We start from the raw sequence: 18,062 nt of genomic DNA, 5'->3' as shown, positions 1-18,062 counted from the left end.
ACTGGATATGCATCTATGGCAGGGGATATACAGATGCAGTTAATCTCAACCTCAGGATAGATGGCAGCTCACAGGATAAAAAAAAAAATGGTAGGATGTCAAGTACTACGCTATAGAAACTAAAAGCAAAAATTCAGTCAATGTAGTATATAGTATCACACACAGGGAATTGTATACTAAAAAGACTACAATTGTTTTGTTTATTGAACGAATAATGATAGATATGTGTCTCCTGTATCCAAAAGATTGATTGCATAATTTTGGAAAAAGTTTTTGTGAAATTTATGGACCTATCAGATGCAAAGACGAAGAATGAGCTCTACCTGATGAAACATCGGATCCTATGGTTAATCTGAAAGACTTGATTAGAACAAGCTTTCAGGATCTATGAATGTACAAAAGATGGCTTTATGGCTGAGAAGTTGTTCTTTGTAATTTTTTACTTTTTTCCAATATCCCTTGGACTGCACTCTGGACCTTAGAATAGCATTAATCAGCATTTGTATTAAGAAAAAGAGCTTTTAGTTGCTCAGTCAAAGTCATAAAAATTCATATGTAAGGATTAAACAGAGGCATTTTGTAAGGAACAGAGGATTCAGCCTCCACCCTACACCCTGTAGAGAAAAGTTGTGAAACCATACCCCTGATAAACCCCATGGTTTCCCACCTTACAGCCACCAGCGGACTGACGTGTGGCACTCTTCTCACCTCCTCTAAACCCCAGTCAGACACAAGGTCAGGCCAGGGGTTAAATGGCTGTGTTGGTCCTTGCAAAGCCCCCAGAATGGCTCATTGTCCAGAGGCCAGGGGGGTAGAGGGCACACAGTGAGGGGTGAAGCAAAGGGAGCGCCACGCTACCCCTCAAGCCATAGGAGTCCTCGGTCTGACCCATATGGGCAGCCGCAGCCATGTTTCATCTTTTGTGCTATGTAATTTGGAAGGGTCATGAAGATAAGCAGAAAGTTGACCACTGTTTTAAGTGTTGGTGGTCCATCTTGCATAGGAGCGTCAATGTGTGCAGAGGCTAGTGACATCGAAGGACTTGTGAAAATAGATGGACGTTGTCTTTAGGCTCACTACGCCCTATGTATCAGACATAACAAGTGGATAGCTAACATTCCTGACTGCTTCGTATCTGTCTGTCTGACAGGCTGATCAGCGTGAGATAAAATGTGTAATATGACCTCTTGTAAACAGGTTTGAAGTTATTTATATTGTCTTATCCTGTTCAATTTCACTGGGGTTTGCCGTTTGATTCAGTTTTTCTTTTTCAGTGTGTTATAATGCCTTCAGGGTTTCACCCCTTGCATGTATGTTTCCTTACTTTTCTTCTTTCTTTTCCTCATACAAGAAATACATTATAGAGAAAAAAGCTAAATGAATGAGAGGACAAATATGACAAATGCAGATGCTTTCATAGAAGACACAGGGTCAGTGAATGGCTTGATGAGAATGAAAATGTGAATGAACACCTTTGGGAAAATGGAGAAAGTTACAAATACTAGGAGGTTTGTGTTGGTGTTTGCTTTGTACCAGTCTCATTATGTAGTGAGATTTCTTTGCTGCCCTTGTTCTTTCTAGTTGAGGGAAATTTGTGAGCATTTTGTAACCTAGTTGAGGGACCAAAATCACCATTCAACTAGGCTACCTGCATCAGGGCCCGTGCTTGTTTGTGCGCGTGTTGCTTGCCTTTCAGTCGCCAGGTGCCTGCAGGATTCTCTTGTTTTCTGTCTTATCTGAATCCCTCGATATCCAAACCGCTCTATACACCTTCAGTTTTTTCCCATTTCATTTCATTGGGGACTTAAGAGGCTGTAAAAGAAGTATATTTCAGTTCCATCATTCCCTAAAGAGGATCATTGATCATTATCCAAGTTGGCATTCCCCATATATAGATATGTTTTTTGTTTATATTTTTATGTGGTTTGAGGCTGGTTTGTAGGCAATACAATACAATACTGCCAATACCACCACACCTTTGATTTGTACTGGTTGACCATTTTTACTTACTTACTTACTAAAAATCCCCTCCCTGCTTCCCTATTTGATCCTTGGTGTCAGTATTAGAGAAAATGATTCTAAATGAAAATAAGATTTTTTTCTATTACAATTTTAGAAAGGATTAACAGTAAATAAATAAATAAACACCACACCACTTTCTCTGATTGCATAAGCAGTTAGTCATTTGTCTCTTACCTGAGCTCCCTGCTGTGCTGCTGCTGTAAATCACGAGTCTGCTGAAGCTGAGCCTGGCAGAATGCTATGAAGCTGCCTGAGGCCAAGCTGACTTGTTGAGCAGCAGGTGGCGATAAAGAAGAGTCTGTCTCCTGGTCATCAATGACCCTCAGGCCAGGCAATGCTTTCTGTAGAGTGGATCTGAAAAGGAGAGCAAACTGGATAAAATATCAGCAGTCTTTGTGGCTATTAAGATGTTTTATTTTGTCTTGATGTCTTATTTTTTAGTTACTATAATATCAATACAAAGTAATTTAGTACAAGTATCCTTCTTAAATGAAAGTACAGTATATTCAAAGACGATGAAGGTCTTTGAGAGCAACATGAACAGAATTCAAAAAAGAAATCTGAAATTTCAGTGACACTTGTTAGAGAGAGAGGTTCTGTCAGGTCTAAGATATAAGATGTGATGTTTCTCTGATACAGAAGGGTTAGAGCTTGAGAAGGAGTTTTGAGTCCCACTGAGGCAATTCATTGTACATGCTGCTCTGTATGCACTGTACATTTTGTCCTCCTGGCTAAGTGGACTAATCTATTTTCAGTGATTTAGTGAATTTGCTGTGCTTTATCCACTGGTACAAATGGTGCACACTGTGATCTGGAGACACAATCTGAATACAATTTGAGACAGTTTGGAACTGTTAACTTTGTATTGTTTTTTGGAAGTGTAGTCACACACGCCTTCACAGTGGAGGGGAGCCCTGAATGGCTGTGAGTCTGGGGGAGAGGTAACTGCTGCCTGAGGCTAAGGATGTACAAGCAGAGGAATCCCAGCTATCTGCCAGAGAAACAGACTCAGAGCGTCCACCAGCGGAGGCCAAATGTGGTCAGTGTTCAGTGGGAAAATGTGGAGCTGGAAACTCTACAAGACACTGGGGAACAGCAACAATAAAATCTGTGAAAAAATACAAGCCTTCAGGCTACAAAGTCAATTTTTTTAAAAACATTTTGAACAACTGGGTTTTTCAAAATTGATTCCCAGAGCACCATATGCTCTTAAATCTTGTCTACCACGTCACCAGAGGAGGATAAAACATGTGTAGAGGGCGAACCTTTCATTTCACCAGCTCAGGATGTGTGTTTTTGTGAATATTGCAGTAGTTCTTATTTCATACACATGTGCACCTCAAGATGTTTTACCTATCAATGGCTGGAATTTAATTTTATGGGTAGCTCTTGCTCCATTTTACTGTAATGATCAACTGTTCCCTACAGTCTCAACTGATAAGATGAAGTAGAGAGCATAGTATTAAATCCAGTTTGAAAATACACACACTGATGGTGGAGTAATCGTGGTGCTTAAGGTGATTATGTCTGGATTGTAAAGCCTTTTCTTCCGATCCCTTTGGGGATTTTAAACCTGTATAAATGCTTTGTACTGTATTCTGATAGCATGCAAAGTTTTCCAGACCCTACTGCCACACTGAGACAAACATGACTGCAAAGGACAGGATCTGTGCATTGTCAGAGGGATGCGGTTTTGATGTGGCCCACTTGGTCTCTCCAACACAGATCGGGATTAGATTCCAACCCTTCGGGCATGTTGTCTGGTTGGCTGTCTTCAAATGAAGTTCCAAACCTAAATACGACCTTTTGATCGTTACATGAGCTCATTGAGGTGGGGAAAGTAATTCAATTCAGGAACCGACGCCACTTAGACACACTTGGGAGAAGACAGATTATGTACAAAACAATTAGATGCCATCAGTTGTGGATGTTTACGATGGATGATTCCAGTTAAAGAACTGGGGACACTGAGTGTTCCAGGGGTTCTGAACTTAACCAGATAAAAAACTTGTAATTCTTCAAAAGAAGGTGGGAGCATCACAATTTAGATGCTATGAATCTCTCTCCTCCCTATAGCTACATCTACTTTGACTATACTTGGACTTGAACCTGAACCTTTCCTAAATTGATATAAATTTCAACCTCCTCTCTGAGGGAAACACTGTGCTTTGCACACATTCCTTCATCCTCCTTCCCCAGCCCGTATGAGCACAAGTCCGTATTTCATTTAGTGAAGACTTCCTCCAAAACACATGCTCTTAAAGTGGCCCTGATTAATCAGACCCAGTGTTTTCTTCTTCCACGTCTCCTGGATCACGGGCTGCCTACAGGGAGCGTAATTCTTAGAGCTTTCCTTTTGGTGCTTTAATTTAGCCCGTGTTATCACTGGCTCGGGATGAAAGGGCCACGGCATGAGTGTGGAAATACAGAGGGTTAATTCCACTGTTGGCATTGGAGGTTAGGTAAAGTTCAATGAAAAATTGAGGTAATGTTTCAGTTAAGGCTTAAGAAGGGTGAAATGTCCAGTGTTTTTTTCAGGTTTTTGGACAGAGAATGACCAGCTACACAAGAACATCTACAAATTAAAAATCAGAAATGTTCCAACTGTCAGCATTATTGACCAAAATGGCCGGTAGTACATAAGGCGGGAATATTACAAGTGCAACCGACATTCAACACCTTACACTTGTGATTTTGATGATTTAAAGGTGAAAAAATGACAGATGAAACTTCCTCAATACAACAGTGTAAATGCAGTTAGCAAAACAACCTATAAAAGAATTTTCTAAAACTGAAACAAAGGTCATAGAAAAGTAAAACAGGGTTTTGGGCCGGGCAAACAAAGTATAGATTTCATTTTTTGGACATTTTGCTAAATGGGTGTGAGTAGCTCTGAGGAGTTAAACAACTTTGCGAACTTCTATCAGCTGACATCATTGTTCATTACAGGCCAATAGAAGCATGAAGAAAATAAGTGGTCATTGCATATTTTTGATATAAACTCACAGCAACTGTCTTCACATCGGTAAAATAGTTAGGCAAGATAAGTGAATGAGCAAATTGACACTGAAAGGATAATTGATTTTTCTGTTGTGTCAATATTTTGGGAATTAGGAGCACTTAGTGCGACGTACGTACACGCAGGTGTCGGTGGCACATCGCAGTAATCTAATAGCGGACGCGGATCACAGTGCTAATCCTGGGAAGTGGACAGGAAGGCCTGTGCTCTGCAGGAATGTTTAGACTACCTGAGCCAACAGAGAAATACTGGCTTTTCATTGGTATGCTCCTTTGAACATCCATCATTGCGAGTGATGTTACAGAGCAAAGGAAGCTGAAACTGGGACTTTTGTCCAAAGAATTTTTTGAAAGAACTGCGGAAATTTCTAGTTACACCATCTTGATTTGAAACTGTTTAGCAGGGACTCGGAGGAGAGGGTGCTATAGCTAGAAGTGAAAAGCTATCCAGAAATTTAAAAGCGCACCTTAATACAGCACTGCCCGATTCGTCATGCAAGGAGATGCATACAGATTACAAAACAATGTATTTAGATCCTACAAAACAGTAGCCCATATATTTTGCTCTACCTCCTCCAGCTCTCGCCTTACCTCCAGCCACTCTCCTGCTGAAGAGGATTCCCTGTGAGGTGGACCTCTTGCAGGAGGTGACATCCCTCAAGACTCTCACACACAGTCTGGAGCTCTGAGGGAAAATTGGGAAAGCAACTTTGTCTACTCAATGTCTATTTTTCAGTGTGTTCCTCACTTTCACCAGTGTCCAATTCCAGAGACTTGTGAACATACTGTAAGCATCTTATTTCCACAGAGTCATATAACATGCTTGCAACGACAACAGAGCCATCATAAAAGCAGCAGTGTCATATAATGGATGGAAAAAAGTTTTTATGCCTCAAAGTTCAGTGCATGTAAATTTGTAACTATTCCAACTTCTTTTGTTAAGTGAAATCAATCTGTGACTGTGTGGGAGTAAGGGAATTTGGTTATGCAAGTGTCACATAATAGCAGTAATAGCATAATAATCTTTGATATTAGAAATGTTTCAAAATAAGAGTTACAAAATGCTTCACACAAGGCAGCAAATTAAAATCAACAAAATATAGAATCATTACTTACAGTCAGAAAACAGCAGATAAAACAACACAGGCTTTGAATTTGTCCACATTACATGCACAGTAGAAGTTGGTAAGCATTTACGATGAGGATATTGGATTTATACAGTCTGTTTAATCAAGACAATCTGTTACCTGACATGCAGTTGAATCGAAGATCCAAATTTTCAAGGGACACAAAATCAGATATAGAGGGCAGCTGGGTAATTCTAGGAAACACAGAAACAAATTATGACATTTCGAAAGCTTTACACTCCATCTCGAGCTAACAGTCATGTCGCTGTTTAGTACAGACACAGTCTGAATTAAGTGACTGGAGTTTTAATTTTTGATATCAAATTACTAAAAAAGAGAGAAGCAAAAATTGCAGTATGTGTTATTTTTCCTTTGTGTTTCTGTAACATAACAGGCCTTGAACTAGAGGAATGTACCTGTTTTGGGGCACAGAGAGATGTTGCAGGAGGGGAAGCCAGCAGGCAGTGAGGCTCTGCAGGGAGGAGATGCTGTTGTCATCGAGATGCAGCTTTCTGAGGAGGACCTGGTTGTTCAGACTGGGGGGCTGATGGACCAACAGGGTGAAGTTGACAGTTAACACTGGTCAAACTGTGGGGTTAGACTAACTTTACGCTGCTGCTGCTGCTGCTGCTGGTTGAGAGATGTCTAAATGACCTCATCCATCACTGTCAGTGGTTTTTGTCCTACTGTGTTTATAGTCATCATTGAGTGCCAGAAGTTAAGCTCTGCTGCAGTCAAGGGGTGCCTTAGGAAAAACTAATGTTGCATATATTAATATAATTATTCTTTGTTTTTATGTGCCTTCATTTTGAATGTTTCTCTTTCTTGAATTGCCTTGTTAAGCCATTACGAGTGAATTATGCTATAAAAGAAGAGAAAGATACATTTCAGTATTTGGACATACTCTCCAAATGATGTTTATAGAACATTCAAACAGAAGATATTGATTAATGGAGCTAATAACATTAATTAGTGCCTTTGATTTAGGTCTGCCAGACAGAGCCCTGGTATTGTGCATGTTGACTGTTTTGCATTTCTTTTTTTAGTTCACACGTAGCCTGTGCAACTCACAAATTCAAGATTGCATATCATGCTTCAGGCTGATGTGTCTCAGACTTGCAGGTCAAATTTCATTTTTGTACAACTTGTTACATCAAATCCTTTTTTTGATCCAAAAAGGCAATTTTGTTTGATGGAAAATGTGATGTTCCTTCATTTCATCCATCCATTTAAAACTGTAACCCGTGTTACTCGTATGTATCTGTAACACTTTCAAGCTTTTATTTTGAAGGTTTTAAAACCATATAAGAGGTTATCATAATTACTACCTTTTTAAATACAGAATCCTGATCAGAAAGCAAATTTGGGGTTTTTACTTTAAGAAAACAATAAATGAATATAATTTCATACTTTGTTTCAGCAAAGAAAAAGAAAATGAAGAAAATGATTATTATCCTACGAGATGAAAAAGGAATGATTTTGGCTGAATTCAATAAAACCTAGGTACAGGCACCTCGCCCTCCTCTTACATCCAAATCGGTTTCTCTACAGAAGTCAGACTTTTTTCTTTCTTTTTTTACCTCAGTAAGGCTGTTGGCTCTCAGGTCCAGTGTGTTGAGCAGAGCACTGTTCTCCAGCCCCTCCACACTTGCCAGGTGATTGTGTGAGCAGTTCAGGTGGAGCAGAGTGTAAACATCCCTCAGCCCTTTGGTGCTGATGAGCTGGTTGTGATCCACTGACAACCTCTGCAGTCTCCTCACAGACTCCAGACCAGCTAGTGATGAGGCGGAAAAGAGAAGCCACTTATTCAGATAGGAAAAAAGCACGAGTCAATCTGCATATAAGCAGTAAATAAGGCATAAGCATGTCTAAAAACCTAAGTTGAATTGAAAAGCCCCCTCCTTTTTTTATGAGTTCATGAGTCACAGAAATATGTTAAGAGTAGCTCAGTGTACAATTCAATGTATTTAACCTCTTGCCTGGCCGATATCTTTTTATGACTTTGGCCTCAGGGCCCAAGTCTACTTCAGTAAATAAATCACTTTTCAATGCCCTTGTGACGTGAAGGAAGACCAGGACTGAAAAGAAGAGCGATGCTGACCCCTTGTGGAGTGTTACAGACTTGGCAGAGTTCTCATTACATTTATCTTCCGTTTCCTACCAATGCGGGTGATGGAGTTGTGCGAGAGGTCCAGAACGTCCAAGTTTTCAGCACCAGCTAAACCGTGGATGGACGTCAGCTTGTTGTGTCCGAGTTTAAGAACTCGTAAACAGATAATATTTTCACAGTTGATAAAAGAGATGTCATTTTCCTGTGACCAGACAAAACAAAACACACAAAATTGAGGTAATATTTAACCAGCAATACCAGAGATCTGCACTATTCAACAGCACAAAATAGAAATAGGTAAAAATGAAAAATAGTGGTATTGGGGCAATGAATTATAATCATGTATTGACTGAATATCCACCTGTACATCGATGTAGCAGAGTTGCGGTAAGTGGTTGATGCCTTCCAGAGATTTGAGGCCGCAGCGTCTGAGGCTGAGGGACCGAAGTTGAGTGCACTGGGCGAGAGTGGATAAACTACAGCCAGGTAAGTCCTCCAGGGTCACTGTGGTCACCTGAAAGAGAGGCAATGATGCTTCAGTGCTCAGGAGTTTTCTTGGATTTTATTAAGTTGGCATGTCAGACATCCCTGTGCATATGTCATTATTAAATTAAACATTATATTTTTGATTTCTGATTTGAGCATTTACCTGTTGCAGAGATTTCCAGCCTGTGGACTGAAGCAGAGACTCTGGGCACAGAGGTGGCAGACTGCTGGCCTCAGCTGCCCTCCTCAGCCCTCTCCGACTACGGACAGATCCTTTCTGCTTCCTCCTGTTCTGGAGGGAGAGTTTAGACCAGGGGATGCAGTCCTTCATCCATGACAGCCTCCTCTGCTCTGTGTGCTCGGGGAGGCACACAGGTAAAGAAACAGACCCAGTGGAAGGCCTTGCAGAGGTCTGACTGATCTTCTTGTCTAGTTCTTGGTGTTGTGGTATGGCCTCAGAACCAGTGGGGCAAATTATAGACTCGAGGCTTGAGGAGGACCAGGAGGTGCTGAGTTCTCGTTGTGAGGAGTTTTCTGTTTCATCTATATGTTTTTTCTCATTTTGACCTTTCATGCTGTGTTCTTCTCTTTTCTCTTGCAGCTCATGTGCTTTTACCACTTTTACCTCCTTTTCCCAAACCTGCATCATTCTATATTTGCTTCTCTCCTTTTCTTTGATTCTCATTTCTTCTCCCATTGTTTTGTTAACCTCTTCCTTGTTTTCTTCTACATCCCTTTTTCTTTTCTCCTCCTCCCGCTTATTCTGTTCATCTTTTGTTTTGCTCTTATATTCCATCTTCCTGTTGTCCAAATAATTTTCTTCCTTGAGCCTCATGTCTTCCTCTGATTTTCTGCAGGTGTCTTCATCCCTCGGTCTCCTCATCTTTTCCTTCTGCCTCCTACCCCGTTCTTCCTCTTCGGTTTTCCTTTCATCTTTATTCTTCTTCTCATCCTCTACAATGGGTCTTAGTTCTTCTTTAATTTTTCTATTTTCCCTTTCCTGGTCTTTCTCCTCCTCTACCCTTTTTCTATGATTTTCTTCTGTCTTTTTCCTCTCAAGTTTTATTTCTTCATCTACATTTCCATTTTTATCCCCCTTCCTCATCTCTTCATCCATCTTTTCCTGAGCCATATTTTTTCTATCATCAGCTTCGTTTTTCTTTTCTGTCACCCCGTCCTGTTTCTTCCTCTTCTCAATCTCTTTAGTTACTCTCTCCTCTTTGTCTTTTCTCTCTTTCTTCTTTCTGCACTCGTCCTCCTTCAGTCTTATTTCTATCATCATTTTTCTCTCTGTCTCCATCTTTTCCATCTCCTTCGTTGCCTCTTCTATCTTATTTTGTTCCTCCTCTTCTATTTTCCTTTTCTCCTTCTCCTCCTTCTTTTTCCTCTCTACCACTTCTGCCCTTTCCTTCTTTTCTTCCTCCTTCATCATTCTTACCTCATCCTCCAGCTTCCTCCTTTCCAAATATATCTTGATTCGCTCCTCTTCTCTCGATTTTTCCCCCCTCTCCATTCTCCTCCTTTCTTCTTCCTTTTTTTTAAGTTTAATCTCTTCTATTTGTATCTCTTCCTCTTTCTTTCTCCTTGTCTCTTCCTCAATTCTTTTCCTCTCTGCCTCCATCTTAACTTTCTCCTCTTCTCTTTTCCTCTTGTCCACTTCTTCCTTCATCCTCCTCTGCTCCTCTTCCCTCATCCTCCTCTCTTCCTCCTGTCTTTTCCTCTCTGCCTCCATCTTAACTTTCTCCTCTTCTCTTTTCCTCTTGTCCTCTTCTTCCCTCACCCTCCTCTCTTCCTCCTTTCTTTTCCTCTCTGCCTCCATCTTAACTTTCTCCTCTTCTCTTTTCCTCTTGTCCTCTTCTTCCTTCATCCTCCTCTGCTCCTCTTCCCTCATCTTTCTCTCTTCCTCCTTTCTTTTCCTCTCTGCCTCCATCTTAACTTTCTCCTCTTCTCTTTTCCTCTTGTCCTCTTCTTCCTTCATTCTATTCTGCTCCTCTTCCCTCATCCTCCTCTCTTCCTCCACTCGCCTCTGTAAGTTGCTGATCAGTTCCTAAATGGTAAATCATTACAAGTCAATACAACAAAGCAATTGTCCCATTTCATTAGAAACATTTACTTGCAGGTACATACAACAATCCACATACAAAATGCAAGACCTAAAGCCTGAAAACCTAAAATGTTGTTTATTATAATCTGATATTTGAGGTCAGAACCTCTTAATTGAAAAGTCAAACATACTCAAAATGGCAAGTGGTTTTCCACATTATGTGCTGACTCCACAGTGTTGAAATAATAATGATTTTTCAGATTATTAACTTTGCTTGGAAGTCCTAGGACTTATCAATGAGCAAGGGAGAGTGCCAACAACCAGCGGTGGCCTTTGCAGACGGACAAATGGTGAAAAATGTGACAAGAAGATTCAAGCTTACCTGCTGGAGCAGAAACTCCTGTTCAAGTTTTTTCTGAGCTCTCTTCTCCATCAACTCAATTTCCTTCTGATGCAGCTGGATACAGAGAGATACAATGAAAGAATAAACATGATAATGGTATACATTTTTTCTTTGATGCCTTCATTCACACAGCATACGTTTTTCTCACTTGCTGGCAACTTGCTATCTGTCAATCAACTATTTATCTTGTTGTCAAATTGAATACATTTGTTTTCTTTGGATTTTCTCTCTCACTACAGAATGATATTTCTTAAAAATCAAGGACGCAGTATCCTTCTCACGGCTTTTTGCAGGTTGTCTGTTTCCATGATTAAAACATCCATTTTTAGACATATCTGAAGTTCCAGGTTCTGTTTTAATTTTTTTCAGTAAGACATTCATGAGGACCCCCAACAAAGTGGGCGATTAAAGATTTGCTCAACTGAAATACTTAACAAAAAATACATCTGCTATATTAAAAAATAATTACAACAAGTAATCATGTCAAGTAAAGACAGTCCAGAGTGGCTCACCTTCTCTGCTTCCATTATCTTCCTCAGCTCCTCCTGGAAGTCTCTTTCAATTTGTCTCTTGCGCTCTTCCATCTTCATCTCTTCATACTGTCGTTTCTTTTGCTCTTCCTCGTACTCACTCATTTTCTTTCTCTCCTTGTCGTTCAGTGAGATGTCGAGGGTCCTCGTTTCAAACAGCAAATGCTCCTCACTCTCCATATTTGTTCCAGCTTCATCTGTGTACAAAAATGTAAGGCTTTTTTAGTAGCTCGTCGAGCAAGAAGGGAAAACATGCACATTCAAACTTGGCTCCCTTTGAGCAAGTCATCCCTTTTATCTGCCTTCCCATGATTCTGGCAGCACTTGAGCAGGTCAGGAGGAATCTACCGTCATTCTTCCAAGTTTATTTGAAACTAGACTAGTGTAGCAGTTATGGTCTGTCAAAATATTAAATGTATACTATCAATAAGAGCATTTCCATCAGCTAGAACACTAAAATATATATAAAACGGTTTGGGTTTTTTTTAAACTAAAACATTGTAATTCCAGACATGCAGCCAAAAATCTTCATTACCCTCAAAGCTATAACCACCGACAGGACTTAAGAAAGTGAGAAAGTTCAGGCCTGAACTTGTAAAAATATAACCCTTTATTATCTGTTCAAAAGACAATGATCTTTATTATTACTATACCACACGACTGTCATTGATGAGTGCAAAAAGAGGACAACAGCGACCTCTTGTGGGCAGCTGTTCTATCACCAAAGAAGTTTTATCAGACCAGATGATCAGACCTTTAGCAAGGCCTCAACAGTGCAATTAAAAGGAGAGGAAAGAGATATAATTTAGCATCAACTTCCATCAAATATGTGCAGTTAACTCCAACATTTAACATGTTAGTTACTTTGAATTTACATTGTGTTGTCACTCAGAAATAAGTACATACTGTGCAAGATTTTATTGTATTTATTAGATTTGTATGACTTTTTTATGTTTCCAAAATTCGTCTGCAATTCACTTCATTTCTCTAAACATGTACTGTACCTTCATTGTTGGGACACAGTGACACATTGTGAGTACAAAGTCTGTCTGACAGTGTTTCTGTCTCTGTGAGTGCAGGAAGAAGGCGGGCGTCAGTGGAAGTGTCGTTCTCTTCATTTTGTGGGTCACAAATGACCTGCATCAGAGAGAACATAGATTAAGAATAGTTTTCCACATTTCATGAACCGAATGTACTGAGATGTTTGAGGACCTGTAAAGAGAGCATTTACCTGCTCATTCAGTTTCATCATGTCCTTATCAAGTCCAATAGACGAGTTGGTCATGTCCTCAGTGTGATGTGATACAGTGAAGTCTGACAAGCAATTAAAAGAAAACCAGATATGACCCATTATCATGGAAAACAATCTCAATCATGGCATCATTTGGAGGTCTTTTTATTATAAATCTCTTGAAATACAGCACAATTTATTGATAGAATCATAAAAGTGACATGTTAGTCCACCACAGAGAAGCCTCTAACAGCAGGATGTTGCATGATGTACTTGCTATTAAACAAAATGTCATACCTTCAAGGTCCTCAAGGATGAGCTTCTCACAAACTGCTGCTCTGCTTTTTGAGGTTTCAAAGTAGCTGAGCAGAGATGGTGGAATGTCATCGAACCCCTATTGTCAGAATACAATAATGGTTAAGGTTGATATTTAGTCTTGTATCTACATAGCAGAGATGTGAACTCGAGTTGAATAGATTCATTGTTTTATTAAATTGTAACTTGACTTGACATCAAATAAATGACTTGACACTCAACTCTCGACTCGAATTGACTTGGAAGTTAAAGACTTGTGACTTGACTTGAAACATGATGACCAGAATGACTTGTCTGTGTTCATTTTATTTTAAGGAAATATCAAAAATGTAAAAGTATTTCTGATTTAGAAGAAATTGAGAAATAAATAAGCTTTAATAATATTATTTGTTTTATTGTCATTAAGTGTACTTCACTGAATATTAAAAAAATATAATATGGATTGAATTAATTGTTATACTTTTAAAGAGGTAAGAAAATTTGGCCAATAATATCATTATTATACAGGTATAGGACATTGTCCTTTCTCTTTTTCTCTTTATCTTTTTTATAAGTACTGAATACTGCAGGTAAGACTGCAGGACCTTGAGGGGGAAACATGGGACTTGACTTGACTTTTCTTTACTTGCCCCCTCAAAAAAGTGACTTGGGACTTGCTTGCGATTTGGACCAAATGACTTGTCTGCTACATTGAACTTGAAACATGTGTAAAGTGAAGCTTTGACTGACTGGTTACATGGAAAAGTGTTAGCCTATATAAATAATTGTAGTTAATATGCATAGACTGCATTCCAAATTTGTCCATAATCCATCCATTATCTGCCCCTTGTCCTGTTGAACATCCCAGGGGCTACTTCTCAGTTGTGCTATGTTTTAATAGCCTAACTTATATGGCTTCCAGGTGTATTTTCTTGATGGGTCTTTCATGCATTTATACAAATGCAATGAATGATAGCTTGTGAGGAAGTTAACTTTGAACTTTCACCTTTGACTTATTGGCCCCTAAAGCTAACTTAAAGCCTTAAAGACTTGAAAATAAAATATAAGAAATTACATTAAAAATACAATATAAATAGCCTACGTAAAATATATGCTCAAACCCAAGACTGCAGCTGACATAAAATAATAGCTGCTACTAGCTTACATTTAGCTTGCTGTCAATATTATCTGAACATTATATTAACGTAATATGTTAATACATTTAATCATCTTATATCAGTGTTCTGGAGACTAACGTCATACTTACTGCCTCTTCGTGAAATGAAAAACTCTGCTGCTCTTTACTTTCATCAGTATCAGACAGAACTACATCATTTAGCTCACGCATGATAGTGTCATACATCTCATTAGCATCCGCCATGGTTTTAAACCGTCAGCCACTCGTAAGCATTTAACGTTTACACTCAGTTACAACATTCGTGCTTACAAAGTTATCTTAAGTTGTTGTTGTTATTATCGATAAAACCTAAACTTGCTGTTTATCTTGGCACGTCAAAGCTAATTTAACTCTTGCTAGCATGCAGAACAAGGTCCTTTCGCGTCTAGTAGGTACTTCAGTCTCCATGGCAACAGCGCTGTGAAGTATGAAGCCTGGTGAGGGACAAACCGCGCAAAAGGCAAAGGGAAAAGTCAAGTTTCTGTTTTCCCACTTCCCAAGAGTTAGAAACTAATAAATGCCTTAACACACTGCATTTTCATGTATTTGGTGTCGTCTAAAGTTATAGTTAAACATCAACATTTAGCTATCTGAACTCAGATGTTGAGTGTTTATTGGATCAAATAACACAATCATGATCCCAAAGGTGTCCAAGAATGAAGAAAAATATTAGCAAGTAAACTAACAGGTGGTCAAGCTTTTCCTGCAGGGAGGCCCACTTTGAAAACCTCTGGTATATTTATATTTAAAAGTTAAGTGCAGTAACTTTTCAGTAAAAATCATTTTTGGGGAAATTTATCAAACACAGTAATATTAAAATCTTCATACATATAAAAACAAATTGAGAGTCATTATTCTCCGACAAACATTTAAAAACATTTCACAACTAGAGTTAGAGTTTGGCAGAATAAGCAGTTTGAAAACAGCTGAGCTATTCGGTTGCAGCACTGCTTCGTGGAGATAAATTGTAGTGTCATGGACTTGTGTGGGCACTTTGGCAGCCAGCTCGAAGGGGTCAGTGGGCCTAAGACCTTGTAGGTGAATCACAGGACCAGAAGAACAAAAAATGTGTCAGGCTGTGAACAATGCACACTTTTTCCATGGCATTTCTGATCACAAAGACCGGTTCCTCTCTCCCGTGGTGAAGTCTTTGCACTCGTGCTGTACTCCTTCTCTTTGAGGAGATTCCAGTGGCCCACACAGGTTTTCCCATACACATTCCCGAGGGCTTTCTAAAAGGAACCCAGTCTCCTTCCTCAAACTTTCAAAGAAGAACAGCATGTCCTTCATCCCAAACTGTCTGCTCCGGAGACAAACTCAGGCCTGTTCTCCGTTCTCGTGACGATCCAGGACGAAAACAAAACAACAGAATGGCGCCACATCAGACTACTTTTTCCTTCAAAGCCCAAAACTGAATTCCATAACGACAATGAAAGGCACCACATTGACAACACTTATGTGGCCTACAAGGTCAACAGCATCAGAATCTTCACAGGTCCAGCACAGAAGGGCTTTCATAAAGGTCATAATGGGTCAAAGCACAACTTCAGTCCTGAGGCTGATGGGCAGAAACAGGACACTTTGGTGCTGCCCCCGTTGTTGGAGTCAAACTGCCTGTCCCTTATGTTTCATTAGGTCCTCTAAGATTCATTGACCAAGTTCAATTGCTCAAAAAGGCTCCATCAGCAACCCTTGTCCACTCCGATTAGGGCCAGGCCCTTTGTCAGTGGGCAAGGTGTCCGTCGCTTTTGTCCAAGTGCACGGAACCCAGACAGCAGCCAGACAGGGCCAAGCTGCAGATTTATACAGCAGATTATGCCAGTCAATGGCGGCTCCGGCCCAAACGCAGTAGTGGTTTGGATAGCAGCCGTGTGTTTACACTGTCAAGGGTTTTCTGTTACTCGTCTGTAGCCATTATCTTGGCAGCCATTGGGCCTATCAAGCCTATCATTTCCATCTGGGGGATTTGACGAAGGAAGGGATAGGAGGAAAAAATTACCACAACACAAAACTACCCTTTCACTTTCTCTTACTGCCCATTTTAACTGCACAGGTTGCATGTCATAGATTTATTAATCATGATATATTAACAATGCATGACATGAAATACTTAATAATTATGGTTTTGTGCTTTTGGAAGCGTTGGGAATGGATAATTCTTCTCAATGCACTGAGCCAGATTATAGGCTTCTGAGGGTAAGGCGCCTTGTATGTAGACCTGATGGTAGTTAAAATATATTAGGTGCACGTGAGGGGGGAAATATTTAAGCGAGCTAATCCTGCACGAATGCAGTTGTAAGCCTAATCACTCTGTTGCATTCTTGTACTGTCAAATCAAATTCTTGCCTGCACAACCCATCTCTGATGTTGATTCTTCACAACTTTCCAAAGATGTACCTGCCCCGCATTTGCTCAAAGTTCAACCAGTTCATCCTCAGCACCCTCCTAACCAAGATAATCTCTCCTTCAGTGGGATGACAACATCAGTGAATCGGTTGGGCTTGGACACAGACTTGGATTGCCTTTCAAAGTTATCATTACGCTGCCAGTGTGACCTTAGCACATCTAAATCTGCTTCAAATGACCGTGGGATTACTGTAATCACAATTCCCCCTAACAAGCTGGGGGCTGGGAGTAGTCTGCTCCAGGTTCAGTGAGTTACATTAACAGATCTGCTCATTTTTAGTCATTATTTTGACACTTCTTCTCAGTTATTTGCTTTGTAAACTCTATATGTGGTATTGCACAATGCTTTGAAAATTAAATCTGAACATTTGCATGTGTCCTCTTTCAAATATTTAATAGTCACATGCTGAGAATGGGATATTACCACAGGGCTGTCAGTGGTAACATTGATAACCAGGGGCAAAATGAAATGTGAGCTCTTTTGTTTGCTTTAACTATAGGACTGAATACTGTGCAGGCACAAAGAGTATCTCAAGCCAAACTCACTGTTTTGTGCTGAGCCACAGTGACTTCCACTGTGTAGAGGCAGACTGGCTCTCAGTGAACAGAGACAAACTGTAGAGGACTCTCACTGTTGGCTGTCTCTGAATATTAAATGCAACATTTGCTCTTGAACAGAACATGCAGAATAGAGAAAAAATATTAAATTATACCTTTTTTCGATGAAGCTTTAATCACTGGTTATTAGCAGCTTTTCAGCAGCCTTAATTTTAGCTTGATAACAATCAATTTATATTGGTTTTTAATCCATTGTTAATCCATTGCGGATAATCTTGAATGAAATGTTGAGATTCAAGTAAAACTTCAGAAAAAGTTGAAGTGTGTTTCACCTGCTTTCACCTCTCCGAAGTACCAAGTGGATAGAATTTACAACATGCCACATCAAATGTCACTGCTGTCAAATACTGACATCTAATATTAAAATGTGATTTTCTGACCTTTATTGTCCTGTCATGCATGGCAAAACCCACCTACATGGTGTCTAAGTGGAATAAAACAAACCATAAAGAGGGCACTTGGCCCAGGTTTGGTATTATTGCTGTGATGTTCTCTGTTGGGTCCCATGACTTGTTCTTGGCCGTGTGTAACAGGACAGTTCCTGGTGCAGCTAATCCTCTCTTTGAAAAAGCATCTCCACCTCCAGCCAGCCAGCT

General features: G+C 39.8%; 1 protein-coding gene across 1 annotated transcript in view; it reads right to left on the bottom strand.

Annotated features, from left to right (window-relative positions):
* lrriq1 (leucine-rich repeats and IQ motif containing 1) overlaps nucleotides 1-14,646 on the bottom strand; it is a 34,774-nt gene extending 20,128 nt beyond the window's left edge. The window contains exons 1-15 of the mRNA XM_073471865.1: nucleotides 14,533-14,646; nucleotides 13,269-13,365; nucleotides 12,972-13,054; nucleotides 12,745-12,877; nucleotides 11,723-11,937; nucleotides 11,190-11,264; nucleotides 10,325-10,810; nucleotides 8,927-9,388; nucleotides 8,639-8,791; nucleotides 8,329-8,479; nucleotides 7,748-7,941; nucleotides 6,584-6,711; nucleotides 6,288-6,361; nucleotides 5,632-5,725; nucleotides 2,197-2,376 (exon numbers count right to left, since the gene is read on the bottom strand). Of these exons, the coding sequence (XP_073327966.1) occupies nucleotides 2,197-2,376; nucleotides 5,632-5,725; nucleotides 6,288-6,361; nucleotides 6,584-6,711; nucleotides 7,748-7,941; nucleotides 8,329-8,479; nucleotides 8,639-8,791; nucleotides 8,927-9,388; nucleotides 10,325-10,810; nucleotides 11,190-11,264; nucleotides 11,723-11,937; nucleotides 12,745-12,877; nucleotides 12,972-13,054; nucleotides 13,269-13,365; nucleotides 14,533-14,646 (2,639 nt within the window). The remainder of the gene's footprint in view (nucleotides 1-2,196; nucleotides 2,377-5,631; nucleotides 5,726-6,287; nucleotides 6,362-6,583; nucleotides 6,712-7,747; nucleotides 7,942-8,328; nucleotides 8,480-8,638; nucleotides 8,792-8,926; nucleotides 9,389-10,324; nucleotides 10,811-11,189; nucleotides 11,265-11,722; nucleotides 11,938-12,744; nucleotides 12,878-12,971; nucleotides 13,055-13,268; nucleotides 13,366-14,532) is intronic.
* Nucleotides 14,647-18,062: the final 3,416 nt, after the last annotated feature.

The sequence above is a fragment of the Pagrus major genome, chromosome 8, assembly GCF_040436345.1.
Source record: "Pagrus major chromosome 8, Pma_NU_1.0".
Taxonomy (NCBI): Eukaryota; Metazoa; Chordata; class Actinopteri; order Spariformes; family Sparidae; genus Pagrus; species Pagrus major.
This window is presented reverse-complemented; position numbering and strand designations above follow the sequence as displayed.